This window comes from Monodelphis domestica, chromosome 1, assembly GCF_027887165.1.
Source record: "Monodelphis domestica isolate mMonDom1 chromosome 1, mMonDom1.pri, whole genome shotgun sequence".
NCBI lineage: Eukaryota > Metazoa > Chordata > Mammalia > Didelphimorphia > Didelphidae > Monodelphis > Monodelphis domestica.
Genome location: NC_077227.1, coordinates 478,960,145 through 478,977,498, shown reverse-complemented (window position 1 = coordinate 478,977,498; position 17,354 = coordinate 478,960,145). Strand labels below are relative to the sequence as shown.

Sequence of the window (17,354 nt, the reverse complement as noted above, 5' to 3'; positions counted from 1 at the left end):
ATATGGGTCAGCACCTTCAGCCAGGACCTCTCACCTATAACAATGTGAAAGTCTCCTAATTGCTTACTGTTCTATTCTCTCTCCCCTCCAACTCAGATGTCACATGTTCACAAAAATAATCTCCCTAAAGTTCACATTTTGCCAGGTCACTCTCATGCCTCCAAATGTACTCCTTACAAAATAAAATACAAACTCCTTAACCTGACATTCAAGGCCCTTCATAACTAACTTCTACTTACCTTTCCAACCCTATATTATACTACTCCATTTCATGCATATTCCAGCAAAAATGAACAAATTCTCTTAACATTATCTCCTATCTATAGTCATCCCAACAGAATTTGTTCAACTCTGCCTCTGACAGAATCAGTCTTTCTCTTCCTTCAAAACTCGGCTAAGGAAATGTTTCTTAACAGCCCTCATACCCCAAGTTATAAATGCACTCTCCCTCCTCAATTTTCCTCATACTATACTTCTTTGCAAGGATGTTGTCCCTTTCCCCCTATATGTAGGATTCTCAAGGGCAGGGACTACTTCCCTTTAAAAAAAAAAATCTTTAAAATCTCACATGTAGTTAGTTAACAAATAATTAATAAATGTTTGTGCAGTCTTTGTTGAACTGAATTATAATCTGGTAAAGACTTTCAAATGAACCATCTTCCTCTGTCTGATGAATACACATTACAGGCTGTACCTACTACAACAAGGATAAAGGCCAGCAAAAACTACATGTTCTCAAAAACCTCGAGTCAAAGCAATTAATACATTAAAAATCCCAAAATAAACTGTTTATAGGATACACATGTAAAACTACAAGGAACATCAAAGAACATCTAGTCCAACTCCTTCATTCTACAGATATGAAAACTGAAGACCCCCAAAAGGTTAAATGACTTGCACATGCCACACTGACAGTAATTGTCCACTTACATTTCCAAGAGAAAAGAGCTATTTACATTTAAAAAATAAATAAAACAAACTCCTTACCTTCTGTCTTAGACTCAATACTAAGTATTGGCTCCAAGGCAGAAGATGGGTGAGGGCTAGGTAACTAAGGTTAACTGACTTACCCAGGGTCACACAGCTAAGTATCTAAGTGAGTCCAAATCTAAACATAGGACCATCTACTCATCAACTGGCCTGGCTCTCAATCCCCTAAGCCACTTAGCAGCCTCTATATACAAAATTTTATACCATGCTGCTTCTTAGACCTCTTTCACCAATCATCTCTGAAGTCATTTTTGGTTGGAGTTTTTTTTTTTTAATTAAAACAAAATAGAAAATGGAAAGAAGAAAAATACAAGGAAGAAAACATAGTGTGGCCCTAAGACCATCAAAATGTGTCTTCTCATCACTTCATTTTTCCTTCAATTCTATTATTCCACGATGCACAATGACATCTCAAAGTTCACTATGACTAAGCCTTATGTTCCCATTATCTTAGTTTATCATTTTTTAGTTTATTATTTATTATCCCATTTAATAAGTGTCTGGAAGTAAATTTGATTCTCAGCCCTGCCATTCATCTGTGTGGCCTTGAGTCAGTTACTTTACTACTCTGGGTCTTAGTTTCTCATCAATAAAATTAGAGGATTTGGATAGATGGCATTTGAAGCCTCTTTCTCCCCCTAAACCAATAATTCTCTGATTCTACAAGTCTTTATAAAGACTAGTTACAGCTGTCTGCCCTGCTGATTCTTACAAAATTTAAACCATTTTAAAAGTATAGTCTTAGTCTATCATTACAGTTTTCATATAAGATTTCTCACAGAATCTTAAAAGCATGAACGGTTCTTGCAAATGACCTAGTTCAACCACTTCGTTTTACACGTTAAGAAATTTGAGGCCCCAGAGAAGTTAAGCTACTTGCTCAAGATATCCTACTAGTTAGTGCTAATGCCAAGTTCACTGCTCTTTCAAATCTAACATGTCGCATTATTGTCCTACAGTGTCTGTTTACACAAAGTCCTAGTATTTACAACAGGACTAACATTCCCTTGTGAGGGTCATTGTTGACTGTTTTCAGAGCAATGAAGAGGAACTTCCACTGCTGAAACAGCTTCCAAAGTTGCATAACTATAATTCTTCTTAGATAGCTATATACATTATACTATAGGGTGATATACACAAACAAGGAGGTTAGAAATATACACAAACTCTAAAAATTACAAGGCAAATTGTTGGAACAAAAACAAGTTGGGTCTTGACACAATCTAGAAATGTAACATTTACAATTTTTAAAGATAAATCTTTAGCAATGCTAAATACTTCTGAAAGTAATTATTTTAAAAGAAGACAAGAAAGAAAGAAAATAATGTTAGTTAGAACTCCTTATGTCCGCAACATTGGCCTCTGGAAATGCAAGAAAGACATGCCAATGGTTAAATTGTTCTCTACAAACAGACTGTCAGCTATGACAAGATTCACCATCTAATGCACCTCTATTCCATTCTCCCATCAGCTCAAAAGCCAACTTGTAGACTTGTTTGTCATAAGCCAAGGCTATCACAGGGCTCAAGGGCAGTAGCTAATATCAATTTGTAAGGGTCTAGAATTTTTGTGGAAACACCACAATTTAACTACTGTGATTTTTAAAGTTTTCACTATGGCAATAAAGAAAGAATTTTAAAATAGAATTACATATTTAAGATATTTCTCATTCTTGGTTAATTTTTAAAAAACATATAAACAACCTACAACTTCCCCAACCACAATGTCATTGCAACAAATTAAAGGGAATCGATGAGAAAACTGTTACCTTTATTTTTTTTTTCATTTCAAGTTTGGAAAATTACACACACAAAACTGTACACAGATTAATGACCCAGCACAGAAAGCCCAAGTAGGTAAATGCCACTCCAACAGCCATCTCCTTCAAAAGAAGCCTTAAATGTGACTTGCCTGGATACCAGTTTATATCAGGCTCACTGCTGCTCTGCTATACACCATTATCTTGCATATGGCCAAGAAAGGGGGCAAAAGAATTCAACCATGATTACCTCCCTCTCCCCTTAAAGGTTCTCCACCTCTGATCAAAATGTTGTGGGAATAACCTAAGGGAGGAGGCTATTTGTGACAGATGGAACATGGATACAAGCCACTGTACCTGCAGGCATCTGTCGTCTTCTTTTGATGAAGACTCAAAGAGTTGCATATTCCAGATCCTCATGAACAGTGATTCAGTTTCTGCTCATGTGATAAAAGCTCCCTCTACAGAGTGAGCATGCCCAGTGGAGACCATTTCACTGCTCACTCCAGGCTGCAGCCATTTCACAGAGAACTTGCAGGCTTAAGGGTTTCCATTGGAACAGCTATTATTTCATGTATCACAACACTATTCCTCCACCCTGGTCTCTCTACTCTTCCAAAAACAGAAAAAACCCCCAATGTGTCAATAATAATAATACCAAACACCAAATTTCTATGACCTAAAAACATCCTTTGAAGCCCACGTAATATGTTCTTCTCCCAGTTCTCCAAGAGTTAGCCCTTGCCTACTAAATATGATCATTTCATTGGAAATTACTAGCACCAAAGATATAGTAGTTAATAAGGTTCAGGCCAATAAAGTCTAAGAAGCATATATACAGATTAACAAGTTAACTTCCAAGATAAAAAACTATTTTGACATTTGATATATTTAGGGTACAGTTAGTAACACAGGATTTCAGGGCTGGAAGGAACTTTGGAGGTCACCAAGAACAATATAATCATTCTACAGATGAGGAAAGGAGTACAGAAAACTTAACAGAAGTACATAATCGATAATGAATTTGAACTCAAATGTTTCCATTTCAAATCCACACCTGCTTGGTTAGGGAATTGTAAATGCAATATGATCTTAAATAATTGTACCTTACTACATACCACAAAATTACTAAAAGCTAGGAAAGAAGACTTACTCTGATGACAACTGAAATGGGACATTTACAAATATCAAAGGCTAAATAAGAAATTTTAATTCCAATTCTCTTAGTCTTTGTTTAATTGAATAATAAAACAAAAATTTCTGGCAATCTTTATTTGTATTGCTAAAGCTCTGTGTAAAACTTCATGGAAAATTCACAGAAATATTTCTTTTAAGTATAGATGGTATAGTTCAAATCAAGTAAGAAGAATGAAGTATTTAAAATATATAAAGAATGCAAGGATTAATTCTCATTCTGCTTTGAGCTTACTTATTGATGAAGGGGGCTAGGGGTTGTGTTTCCTCCATAAAAAGAAAAAACATTTTAGAGTACATTGTATTTCATAAATTTATAAATATGAACAAACTTCCAAATAAGACATAATCATTAGTCTTCCTCAAAATCTTTGGTATTAAAAAGACAATCTAGTAAGGTACTCTTTTATATGCTAGATGAAGAAGAAAATGATATAGCTAAAAGTATCCTACATGAGAAATCAACAATAAGCTTAAAAGAAAAACTTTTCTTTTATGTATGTAACAAGGTCTACAATTTCTATAAGCAAAGCCTAAAAAGACAGCAAACAAGATACCCTTTTCTTCTTACATTTTTGAAAACATGAAGTTCTCTAATTTTACCAACACAAATCAGAAACAAATAACTTCCAAAAGCCAATAAATGGTCTCTCTCTCTTTGACCATCTTGTTCATGTATATGTAACAGGTAGGAAATGGTTAAAACAGCAGCAGAAATCTTCCATATGTTGCATCAATAATAACAACAATGTAATTTTATTACCACAAGATAAAAATGGTCAGGCCTATACTGATAATTTAGAGACAGAGAATAATAAAGAAGGAGAAAAGCATATTAAAAAAAAACACCTTGGAATACCAACATAAAGAAAATATAACTTTATTTCTAAAGATTTTATTCTCTAAATACTATAAATCATTCCATAAATTCTATAACTGACCTATAAAATAGTAAAGCCCTGAAAATTTCCACAAAAAAACTTTTAAAAGCTAATGAACTAAAAAAGAGCACTAATTCTAAATCAGCTACAATATTAGTCTACAAGGAAAAAGACTGCCCAGACAACCTAGTCATCCTTTTTGAAAATAATGAAATACACAGACACTACTATTACTATTCAACATCAACAATATCTTATTAGCAACATCTTTTTAAAAAACTATGGGTTAAAAAAAGGAAATCCTTAAATCACTAAAGATTTTCAACTGCTTCAAAATCTCAAGCCTTTTTTTCAAATAGTATTGGCAGGATATCAGAACTTCAAACATAACAAAAGGGTAGCAAAAACAAGCTTGCAGTCAACTGAATTTGCTCAAACCACTTTGTTCCATATAACTAAGCAACTGTCCAAAGTTGCAAATGAATTGATTAGAGAAAATACAAAAGACCAACATCCTATAGCTCAAAGCAGGAAAAGGGGGGTGGGGGGGTCTTTTTTTGTAATAAATGTACAATAACTCAAAGTTGTACTATGAAAATCAGTAAAAATATATTATCATGAAATTAAAACACACACACACACACACACCCTCCCTCCCTCTTAAATACCACTGAATTTCCAACAAAATCAAACTTGTAGTTTTATCAAAACTCATTCCTGGACTAAGATTTTGGTTACACATTGTCATGGTACTTAAATTTCTAGAGGTTCAAATAATTCTTGCTGTTTCCTTGGACAACACAGGAACAATTCTGCTGCAGACCACATGACCTAGCTCCCTCTACAGGTTCAAATGACATCGTCAGTATTCTTTCTCAAAGAGGAAACCATTTCATCTGGGTGGTGGAAAATGCAGCCATTTCATAGCTAGGACATAGAAACAAACACCTTCTACATGGCTCCTGGAAGAAAAAAAAAAACTCAAAAGAACTTTGTTTTTCCCCACATTTTAGGTACTGAGACAGAGTCCAAAGCAGGATTTATTACTGATATTTCAGGCATAGAGGTAGGTGACAAACTTAACTCTTCAATGACTCCCCTTACCTAGACCTAAAGCAAATGATAAAAGCCATTTTGGAAAAGAGCCGAAGTGAATTTTGCTAATGTTTTTTGGTAGTTAATAATTTAAGAATTAAAAACCGGTTTCTGTATTCAATTGAACATATTGAAGTGGTTACTCCTATATATAAACTATGTCTCCTGTCCTCCAAAAACATTTCTAGAGAGTCATTTGGTTTGGGGGGAACTATGTCATTTGTCAAATGTTATCTGCACAGTTTATGAACTATATTATTTAAATTCCTCTTCCAGATACTCAAGTGTTTGAAGGTGCTTTCAATATTTCAATTAAGAAAAGAACATCACAAAAAACTTTTAGACAGTAGGGGAAAGACAGGATGAATTTTGTGCATTGGGCTTTTATTTAATTGCATTATTCTATTTGCATAATTTTCAGAGCTCCTAGTGAAGGGGGAAGAGATTATTTACCTTCTAAACAAAGAATGGCTTATCTCTATTTTCAGTAGAATTGGCATGTATATATTTCTTTTGCATTTCTGGTAGTATGTCTGTGCATCAGAAAATTCCCTTCATCTGACAAGATATACTTAGTGTGAAGAAAAAGAATTTAAATGGAAGAGGTAACAGCTCCAAGAAGCAGAAGCCACCTCCTTAAGCTGGAAAGACTGACATATGGAATGTATTTAGGGATCTTCCCTGAATTTTTAAATATTCACCACAAATTCAGAAGGGATGGAGAAAGAGAATGACACATTTTACCATTTCTGTCTAACATCTACATTTCCTAGCAGGGATGGGAAAAACAGGGAATGACCTGGAGTTCCTAAATTTAGAAATTCTGGCATGCTCAAAGCCTCAAAAAAGCAATTGATAGGATTTGAAACAAACTTCACTTATATGGGCTGGGTTTTTTTTTTAAATCCTACATGCATGCAACATATTTTGAAAGAATCCTTTTTGAAACTATACAAGATTCTAAATTTAAAAGTTCTAATGTTAACAATAGATATATAGACAAATATGGCCAGAAAAATATCAGTAAAAATATTTATTGCAGTCAAAGCTCATTTTGAAGCTGATCAATGTTCCAGACATGAACTGGCTAACAACATGGAAATCCTAAAATTAAATATTCCATCATATATATGTCAAACTAAACCTTACTTAATCAAGTCTTTGAAATGAAAAATCAAAGTTATTGGATCTAAAACAAATAAATAAAAATCTTATATGTATACATATGCATACCATGTGCATATACACACATAACCATAAAGTCCATTTCACAACATATCAAATTAAAAAAAAACAATAAAGCAAAGAGAGGGGAGGAAATTGGCTAAAATAATTTTAATAGGGGTGAGAGGCACAGACCTCAAAAAAAGATTTCAGAGATAATTCTGCTTAAATTCTCACCAGTTCTGTTCCATTGTTCTAACCAACCCCATATTCATCTTTTAAAACACTGACAAACCAAAACATTGTCTTTGAAAAATTTCTACATTCATACTGTTTATCATTCACTTCAAAAAATGAGGTAAATATAACATTGCAAAACTTAAAACACTTTGCCCAACACTTAAAACAGTACCTGGCACATAAACATTTAATAAATGCTTGCTAACTGATTTATGGGCAGATTAATGTCTTCTTAATGGAGCAAAGCAAAAATATTCCTAAACTGATGTGTAAATTGTCAAAATGGAAAGTTCTACCTAACAGTAACTATTTAGCCTCAATAACAATCAACTCCAAAAAAAGATTGCTGTTTTAAGTAAATGTTTATCTTCTAAGAGCAAAACCTAAATCTGTACCTTGTTTATATTGTATCAGATAAAAATGTGCTTCATGTAGACCTAATATTAAATGAAATTTAACATGATGTGAATAAGAATTTAAAATGCAGTGAATTATAATGAAAATATTTATTTAAAATAAACACAATCTAAGTAAAAATCATATTTATAACACACAAATCCGCAAAGAAAATTACCTAACACTAATACCCGTACAGAAGTCCCTAGAAAATAAACTATTAACTGTACTGTCAGTAACAAGAAATTTTTTAAAACTATTTAAAAAATAACAATAAGAGATATGAAAAAAAAACAACTATTCTCTCCCAACCTGAAAAATAACTAATCAAAGAAATGGCAAACAGTACACTTTGCTCTCATTTTTACTTAAAAGGGTAAAGAAAAGGTTAAGTTAAGGAAGTTCACTATGAACAAACCAATTACCACACGACCACTTAATTCAATTCTCTTTCTGCAAAACCCACCATATCCTACTGTACATTTTTTTCAATTGCTCCCTCAGTTCTGCTACAGTCAAACAAAACCCTATATACTTGCCTGACTAGAAGATCCTAATGTCAAACAACTACCTCTAGGTGTTCATCAACTGCATTTCAAGTATATTCAGTACAAATCGATTAAGCCTAAAAAATAAGAGATCTTTAGCAAAGCACTTGGGACAGAAAGATAAAATAAGACAGTGGCCTTAAGTAACTTACAATCTAATAAGGGTAATGATTTGAAAATGAATAACTATAATGCAAAGCAGAATACACATCAGGAAAAAAAGGGAGAGATGCAAAAAATGGAAAAATTAGAAATCTAAGAAATGAAAGATTATTTCTCCACAATCATCAGCAAACACTTAAAGGTGATTACTCAGCTCAGAACTGGAGGCACAAAAAGGGGAGAGGTGTTAAGTAGCTATCATTCTAATATGAAAGATAAGTACATAAACAAGTATATGCAAAACATATACAATGCTGATACAAGGTAATGGGGATGGGATGACACTAGCAAGTTCAAGGTTTGGGAAAGAACTCCTGAAGTGACTTCTGAGCTAATTCTTGAAAGAAACCTGGAATTTGAACAAACATGAGTAGAGAATATTATTGGAATTCAATGGAGCCAATATAAAGGTATAGAAAAGTGGGATCATCATTTGTGAGGAATGGCAATTACACCAGTACTGCATGAAGGCAAGTAATGTGAAAGAAGACAGGGAAAATGGAAAAGTTCTTCAGTATGAGAAGTCATAAATAATTATGAATACCCTTTGATCCAGTAATACAACTACTAGCTCTATATCCAAAAGAGATACCAAAAAATGGCAAAAGACCTATTTGTACAAAAATATTTATTGCAGCTACCTCTTTCGGTGATAGCAATGAAATGGAAATTGAGGAATTGTCTATCAATTGGGAAATGGTTAATCAAGTTGTGGTATATGATTATAATGGAATACTGCGGTGCTATAAGAAATGATAAGGATAATTTTAGAAAATTTTGGACAGACATATGAAATGATGCAAAGTAAAGTGAACAAAACCAGAAGAACATTGTACACAGTGACAGCAATTTTTTTTATTTTATTTTTATTATCATACAAAACACACTTCCATACTGGTCACTGTTGTAAGGGCAAACTCATATATAACCAAAACCCCAAAATAAAACCAAAGAAACACTGATGTAAAAAACAACTCCAACAGTTCTTTCCCTTGAAAGTGTAGAGCATTCCCCATCAAAAGTCTTTCAGGACTGTCCCACATCACTGCATAACTGAAAGTAGCCAAGTTTTCGCAATCTTACATTATTGCTGTTATTGTGTACAATATTCTTCCAGTTCTGTTTATTTTGCTCTACGTCAGTTTTTGCAGATCTTTCAAGCTTTTTTCTGAAATCATCTTGCTCATCATTTTTTATGGAACAAGAGAATTCAATCGCCAACATGTACCACAATTTGTTCAGCCATCCCCTACTAGATGGACATCCCCTCAATTCTCAATTCTTGATAGCAATATGTTCTGATGAACAACTGTGAATGAACTAGTTATTCTCAGCAACAGTGGTTCAAGAACTCATAATGAAGCATGTCATCTAACCTCCAAGAAAGAACTAATGGAAACAATGCAGACTAAAACATACTATATTTTACCTTTTCTTCTTTTTTCTTTCACTTGAAATCTCTTCCACAAAATGACTAATATATGGGAAAGTGTTTCAAATGACTGCACATGTAGAATCTATATCAGATTACTTACCAAATCAGGAAGGGAAAAGGGAAAGAATTTTGAACTCAATTTTTTCAAATGAATGATAAATTATTGTTTTTACATGTAATTGAGGGGAAATGTTTTTTTAAAAAGAATACAAAAGTTAAGAGGGTTTGAGTTCTGTTTTGGAAATGTTGACTTGAAGATGACTACTTAATACAGTTGGAATTATCTTTTTTGTGTACTAATGTGTGAAATGCTCTCCTTTTCTCCTTTTATTGTTTAAGCTCAAAAAAATTTTTTAATTATGTTTATAAAGCACGGCTTTAATGAGGAACACAAGAGAAATTTAGATGATATAAAAAACAAACATAAATAAAAATGTATTTTTACTTTTTTTTTTTCCAAAACAAGGACCATACTCAGTAAGTGCTAGAAGTAGGAAGGATGAAAAAGGAAAAGGTTTAAGATGAAATGTTTGTTAGTTGTGGAGTATGAATTTTAAAGAGCACAATACAAAGAGTGAGCAGATCTAAAGCAGGATTTTGAAGGGACTGAGTTGAGGTGGATGAAAGTAAAGGAAAAGACAGCTGGAGATGGGTAAAGAAATGTGTATACTAGAATCTGGGATTTCAGAATTACTACAATGGAGAAAGATAAATGAGTTCTGTTTTAAACATGTTAAGTTTCAGGTGCTTATGGGAAATCCAACTCAAAATATCTAATAAACAATTATCAATATGGACCTGAATCTCAGAAGTCTAGGATGGACAAAAATTTGGAAGTCATTTCCCTAAAAATAATGACTGAATCCATGAGAGCTAATAAATAAACAATTATTGGTTACAGTGATATTGACAAGATATATTTGAGGGAAGCCACTGACCCTGAGCTTCCTCAACCTTTCTTTGTCAAACAGATAGTTTCTAAACTGGTAGAAAAGGAAGCAATGATCCCCAAGTGCTGATATGAAGTCACATGCTTCTTTGTTGTTTTTTCTTTTCTGTGGTCAATTCACCATTACTGATAGCATCAAAAGAATATAAGACTATCTGTGTCAATTACTGTCCCAAGTATCTCATCAATGGTTCCAAAGAGGCTTCTTGCCAAACAACATCGGTACCTCATGTTAAGCAATGTTTTTTATTTCATCAAGGCAGACATTTCTATGGTGTTTCAATATTTATCTCCTTTTTTTCTGTCTCAGGGAGGTTCTTTCAGGACTTTGATGATCTAGGCTAAGATTGGAAATACCACCTCAATCTGGACCTATTTCTTCTGAATGATGAGTTTCACTGTGATCACCAGTTGCTTACCTTAGAGATACCATCAACAACCATATTATCAGGGATTTATTTTGGAGTTCAAAACAAGAGTGGGAGAAGGAAGGGCATAGAACAGACTAGATGGAACTTCCATTCCAAAATTCAGGGCCACCAAAAGAAAGTGCATCGTGATCACTGACAAACTATGAGCCAAGATTCCTCATTCCATTCTTTTAACAGTACTACATTAAATGGAAGATAAGGAGAATGCCTCAAAAAAAAATTATTTCATCATGATGAGAAGTTTGACAAATATGGCATAATATTCTTTTAAACTAGATATTGGAGGTTCCAATAGATCACCATTAAAGTCCCTTCCAATTCTTAAGGTTTCATTAATTTTATATCCATGGTGATTTAGCACTCAAAAGAGAAAACATAAAATTCAAGTAGTTCCAACTTGCCAAATTACATTTTGTGTTTAATACTATGAAAAACAGTTAAACCATTAGGTAAGTAGCATTACTACAGAAATATCATTAAATATTTAAGCATCCAAATGATAACTCATAATGTGCATAGTACAAGTTTCTGTGAGAATTAAAATTCTTCAATATTTCCAAAATTAATATTTGTGAATAGTTTATCTTCATTCTTACTTCAACTTACTAGATATATGAGAAAGTTCTAGGATATTAAAGGGTAAAAAATAATTTGGAGATGTCAGAATCTATTGTAATTATTGAAAAGATCCTTTCCATTGAAACTCATTTAAAGTTAACAAAATAATAGAGGATTTCTACAACATATCTTTCAAGAATTCAAGTGATTGTGATACCATTAATTCCAAGTATTTTGTTTAAGGCATCCATGAGTTGCCTAATGACAACACCCTCATTATTCTGAAATTCTGCAAAGAAAACCAAGAAACTTCAGTTAACTTTCTAGATAAAGTTTTTCTTTCTACCTTTAACCAGGCTCTTTCACTAAAGAAGATATCAAAAGAATGTTAGCATCTTTCTTTAAGGTAAGACAGCAGAAATTCAATATAAAATATCTATAGGAACTTCAAATAAATGTTATGACGTGCATCTATAGACGTGCATCTCAGATACAATCTGTTGCTTTGCCTTAATTATGCATGTTTGTCATAATATAAAGCTTCAGGAAGAATAATAAACATTGGAAGGGAGGGGGGAATTATAATATTCTTTTTGCTGAAATTAATGTTACTAGTAACATGGTACTACATGCCTGTCATCTCAGTTACCTCAGAAGCTGGAAGAACTCTTGAGGTAAGGAGTTACCTTAAGTGAGCTACAATGGGCTATGCCCATAGGAGAGCCAAACTAAGCTCAACATCAATATGGTAAGCTCCTATAGTGGGGCACCAAGTTGCCAAGAAAAGTCAAAACAGCTCAGAACAAAAATTAAACAGGTCAAAGCTCTCATGCTGATCAATGGTAGGATCAGGTTCATGATTTCCAAGCTATATACATAGCCTAGGAAAGATGGGGAGATCTAGTTAAAATTAATTCAAATGAAAATTATTACCTAAGATTAAATATTTTTATAGATTAAGTTATTATATATTAAGTTCTCAATAAAACACAACTTAAAAACTTTTTATACAGGCCAATTCAATAAATATTTATTGAGCATCTACCAAGGTACTTAACTAGGTACTAACTGTAGTTATTAAGTAATGTTTTAAGTTATGAACATATAAGAAAATATTTGTAATGAATGAGAAGTGAGAAAAAGTGGAAGGAGTAAGAAAATTGTGAGAAATTAAAAAGTTTTACAAAGGCTCCTAAGATAACCTTAAAATAGGATTCTATATAAATTCAATCACTTTAATACCTTCTCCCTAACCACCTTAGCATCCAAAAGAAACCTTTACCTAGGGCTCTCTCTTCTGATGAATTACTCCCTAGATTATATTACCATTCTTAGGAGGCTTCAGCCATGCTCTTTTCAGTCCTGAAGACTTATAGTTGTAACTTCTTCCCATCATCTATACCCCCTTTTTCATCTCCCCTTTCAGTACTCTTCTCCACTCCCTCTCCGTTTTCTAATTCCCCTTAATGCTTATCTTATACTAGAACTTAACAGCTAACTTTCCTGTTTCTTTGCATTTATACTCCCAGAACATAGTATAATTTCTGGCATGTAAGAATTGCATAATATTATTCATTAAAGGACCATCATAGGATAATGTCTTGAATTGTGTGTGAATTGAATTTAAATAAGGCAGAGTTCCACAGTCATCTGCTTCATTATTTTCTAGAATAATCAAAGTCCAGTGGGTAAGAAAAAAGTCAGAGCAACCATCAATGATTCAGGATACAACAGATAACCTTGGTACCGTCAACATCTGACCAAACTCTAAGCTCTCCACAGTACATGATTCAACCACCTTCATAGCCAGTGAAACGAATTATTCTCATCCACCTATTCCACAAGGGAAAATCTTACCATGCCTTAGGTAGACATCCCTCTAATTGACAGTTTGAGGCTTAAAGCTATAGCCACAACACATGCTTCAGCTTCTTACAGCCAGAGATTGAGTGAATTGTACACATCCAAAGGTAGATGAGCAGCCCTTAAAAGGGACTGGCAAGCTCTCAAACCAGAGGTCCTAGTCCTTACTGAACACTCCATATACCCACTCATCTCCAATAATTTAGTGTACTTTTGGCCAAACAACCTCTTACACAAATCCATATGTGTATCGGGAACTTCCTTACTCTGTTTAGGCCCAGAAGAATTCCAAGTGTAACTCAGGAGATGATTATTGATTGCTAGTGTTGCCCCTTCCATAAAGTACTACTCAATCTATCACTGAAGCACAAAAGTGATCCTGGGTTCTTGAAGGCTACAATCAAACTAGAAAGATTTCAAGCTTAACAATAATTTAACTCTTATCCACAGGAGGGGCTTAATAAATTCATTAAAGAATAACGATCAGGTGACATATTTTTTAGTTATAGCCACAATGAAACTACCCACTAAGGCAAGAAGAGTTTGTAATCTGTTTTGGTAGGGAGTATTCATATCAATTAAATCAAAGGTATTTTTATAAAGTATTGAAGAAATGTTAACTAAGGGCCAAGAGACAAGACTGCCCAAGGCAGCTATGTGATCTCATCAACTGGAGTAATGATAAAAAGAGCATTGGTCCTAATATCCACTGATTAAGTAAGCTCCAGATACTACTTAAATTTTCTTAACATTTACAAAAGAGATGGCTAACGTTATTCCCCATAAATAAATGGTAATTTTAATATACAACTCAGGAACTATATAGATTCAAGTTCATGTTAATCAAATGTAAGATCTCCCAACCAGTTTGTTGGGGACATGCTAAACTTGTTTCCTTGTAAATGAATTCAAATTTGAAAATCCTGGTTTATATTGTGAAGACTGGATATGGCTCTCCCCAGTTGTAACAATAAAGGCACTAGCTCTTCCTTGATTGTGAAGATTAAATTGTAATCCCCTGTCTATTTTTAGATTTTAATCCCCAAAGTATAAATCACAGTACTTGTTGACTATGGAGATCTACCCATTTTGAATTTGAACCACAAAAAGGTGTGAACACTCATTTCATACATTGAGTGGAAAGTCTGTGACCCAAATGTGAAAGAGTGGGCAGTCCTGGAGTGGAGGGTTAACTATGATGGTAGATGTAAAAATTTAGGGGAAGTGACACAAGAGAAAAAGGTCTTCAAAAGTGGAAACAGAGACACACACAGACACTTGAAGGGAGTCACTTGGAGTGAAGAGACACACTTAGAGACTTGAAGGGAGTCACTTGAAGTGAAGAGAGACTTGAAGTGAAGAGAGATACTTGGAGTTTGAAAGAGACACACTCAGAATAGAGCCTGCTGGAGTTGATGGCTGATAAAGAATCTTGCTGATTGAACTGACACATGGTGAGTGTGAAGGCTGACTTCCTTCCTTGGCCTTCTGGAGGCATCAGCCTCCGGGAAAGGCCCATCATCTTGAAACTCCTTTCCCCTGGCTGAGGCCTTGGAATTTCTATCTGGCTCAGAGGAAGCTCTCTCTCTCTCTCTCTCTCTCTCTCTCTCTCTCTCTCTCTCTCTCTCTCTCTCTCTCTCTCTCTCTCTCTCTCTCTCTCTCTCTCCCCCTTTTATCTCTTCCTTAATATCTTCCCTATATTGTAAAATAAACTACCATAAATTCCATTTTACTTTAGTGATTCATTTTGGGGATATAGAAATTAAATCCCTGGCAACTAATTAAATCTATTCAGTCTAACCATAAATTTAACAATATCCATTTCCCCTTTAAAAAAAAATAAATGGTATTTAAGAAAATTTAATTCAAATGGCTTTGGGTAGTAGCTTCTTTTTCCTATAATGACATAATACAGATTCAGACATCCCAGAGATCAAAAACATGCCTGAAACACAAAATCATATCAACATGGAAAGAGAATCTAGAAATCACCTAATGGAATCAAACAATCAGTCAATATTCATTAGGTATCTACTATGTGCTAATAAGCACCTTGAAAAACAGGCAGGGGTACAAAAAAAAAGAGCAAAAGAAAGTCCCTGCCCTCAAAGAATTTACAATCTAATTCAATCTATACCCAAAGTAGGAATCTAGTCTTCAACATTCTTAGCAAGTGGTCACCCAGACTCAGCTTGAAGCCATTCAAGCCAAGAAATTCACCATCTCCTGGAATACTATTGTGCTAAAAGGAATAATAAAGTGGAGGAATTCCATGGAGACTGGAACAACCTCCAGGAAGTGATGCAGAGTGAAAGGAGAAGAACCAGGAAAACATTGTACACAGAGTCTGACACACTGTGGTACAATCGAACGTAATGGACTTCTCCATTAGTGTCAATGCAATGTCCCTGAACAATCTGCAGGGATCTAGGAGAAAAAACACTATCCACAAGCAGAGGACAAACTGTGGAAGTAAAAACACCGAGGAAAACCAACTGCCTGACTACAGGGGTTGAGAGGATATGACTGAGGAGAGACTCTAAATGAACACTCTGGTGCAAACACCAACAACATGGAAATGGGTTCGAATCAAGAACACTTGTGATACCCAGTGGAATCGCGTGTGGGCTATGGGATAGGTGGGGGGGGTGGGGGTGGGGAGAAAATGATCTATGTCTTTAATGAATAATGCTTGGAAATGACCAAATAAAATGTTAAAAAAAAAAGAAAAAAGAAAAAAAGAAATTCACCATCTCCATTGGCTGTCCATTCCAGTGCGCTGATCAGCTCTAATTCTAGGTCTCATCTCAAACCCTCAAGCCCTGAAGTCTCTGTCTGTATCTGTGTCTGTGTCTCTCTGTCTCTGTCTCTGTCTCTCTCTGTGTCTGTGTCTGTCTCTCTCTCTTTGTCTCTCTGTCTCTCTCTCTCTCTCTTTCTCTAAGGAAGGTATCCATGCCTGTCATCTCTTCTTTTCCTACAAGGCTACATTCCTCTGGATGGCCTAGGATCCCTTCCTTCCCCTCACCTCACTCTACTTTTCTGCATTCTTTTAGGTGTTGTCTCTTTATTAAAAAGTAAACTCCTTAAAGGCAGAAACTATCTTGCTTTTTGCTTGTATTTGTATTCCCAGGATTTAGTTCCATATTTGAAACACATAGTAAGCACTTAATAAATGTTTATGACATGACAACATACACAAAAATACATAGAATAAGAAGAGCATTATATTAAGCTTATATCTGCCTTAAGGTAGCTAACGATTATCCATCCATTGGTTCTATTTCTAACCTCAGGAATCATGTCAAATCACATCAAAGTTTATCACATGAAAAGGTTATCACTGGAAAATTTTCATGTGATAATCTTTCAAATATGTGATGACATATTCATTCATTCGTTTATTTGTTTGTTTGTGTGTTTAAGCTCTTACCTGCCACCTCAGAATCAATACTATATATTGGTTCCAAGGCAGAAGAGTGGAAGGACTAGGCAATGAAGGTGAAGTGACTTGCCCAGGGTCACACTGCTAGAAGTGTCTGAGGCCAAATTTGAACCTATGATTTCCCATCTCTAGGTCTGGTTCTCAATCCAAAACTACCTAGCTGCCTCCCCCTCCCTGCCCCCGTCCCCATGATGATATATTAATTACCTCCGATATTACAAAAGTGTTAGTTTTCTCCTAATACAAA

General features: G+C 34.4%; 1 protein-coding gene across 16 annotated transcripts in view; it reads right to left on the bottom strand.

The window, feature by feature from the left end:
* Nucleotides 1–17,354, bottom strand: part of EHMT1 (euchromatic histone lysine methyltransferase 1) — a 315,365-nt gene that overhangs the window by 193,352 nt on the left and 104,659 nt on the right. For 2 of the 16 annotated variants that reach the window (XM_056823262.1, XM_056823276.1), the window contains exon 1: nucleotides 3,107–3,247. The exons of 11 other annotated variants lie outside the window; for them this stretch is intronic. In XM_056823262.1, coding sequence (XP_056679240.1) covers nucleotides 3,107–3,169 — 63 coding nt within the window. In that variant the 5' untranslated portion in view covers nucleotides 3,170–3,247. Of the gene's footprint in view, nucleotides 1–3,106; nucleotides 3,251–17,354 lie in introns of those variants that run through there. 3 more of the 16 variants (XM_056823320.1, XM_056823323.1, XM_056823270.1) reach the window with 3 other exon arrangements.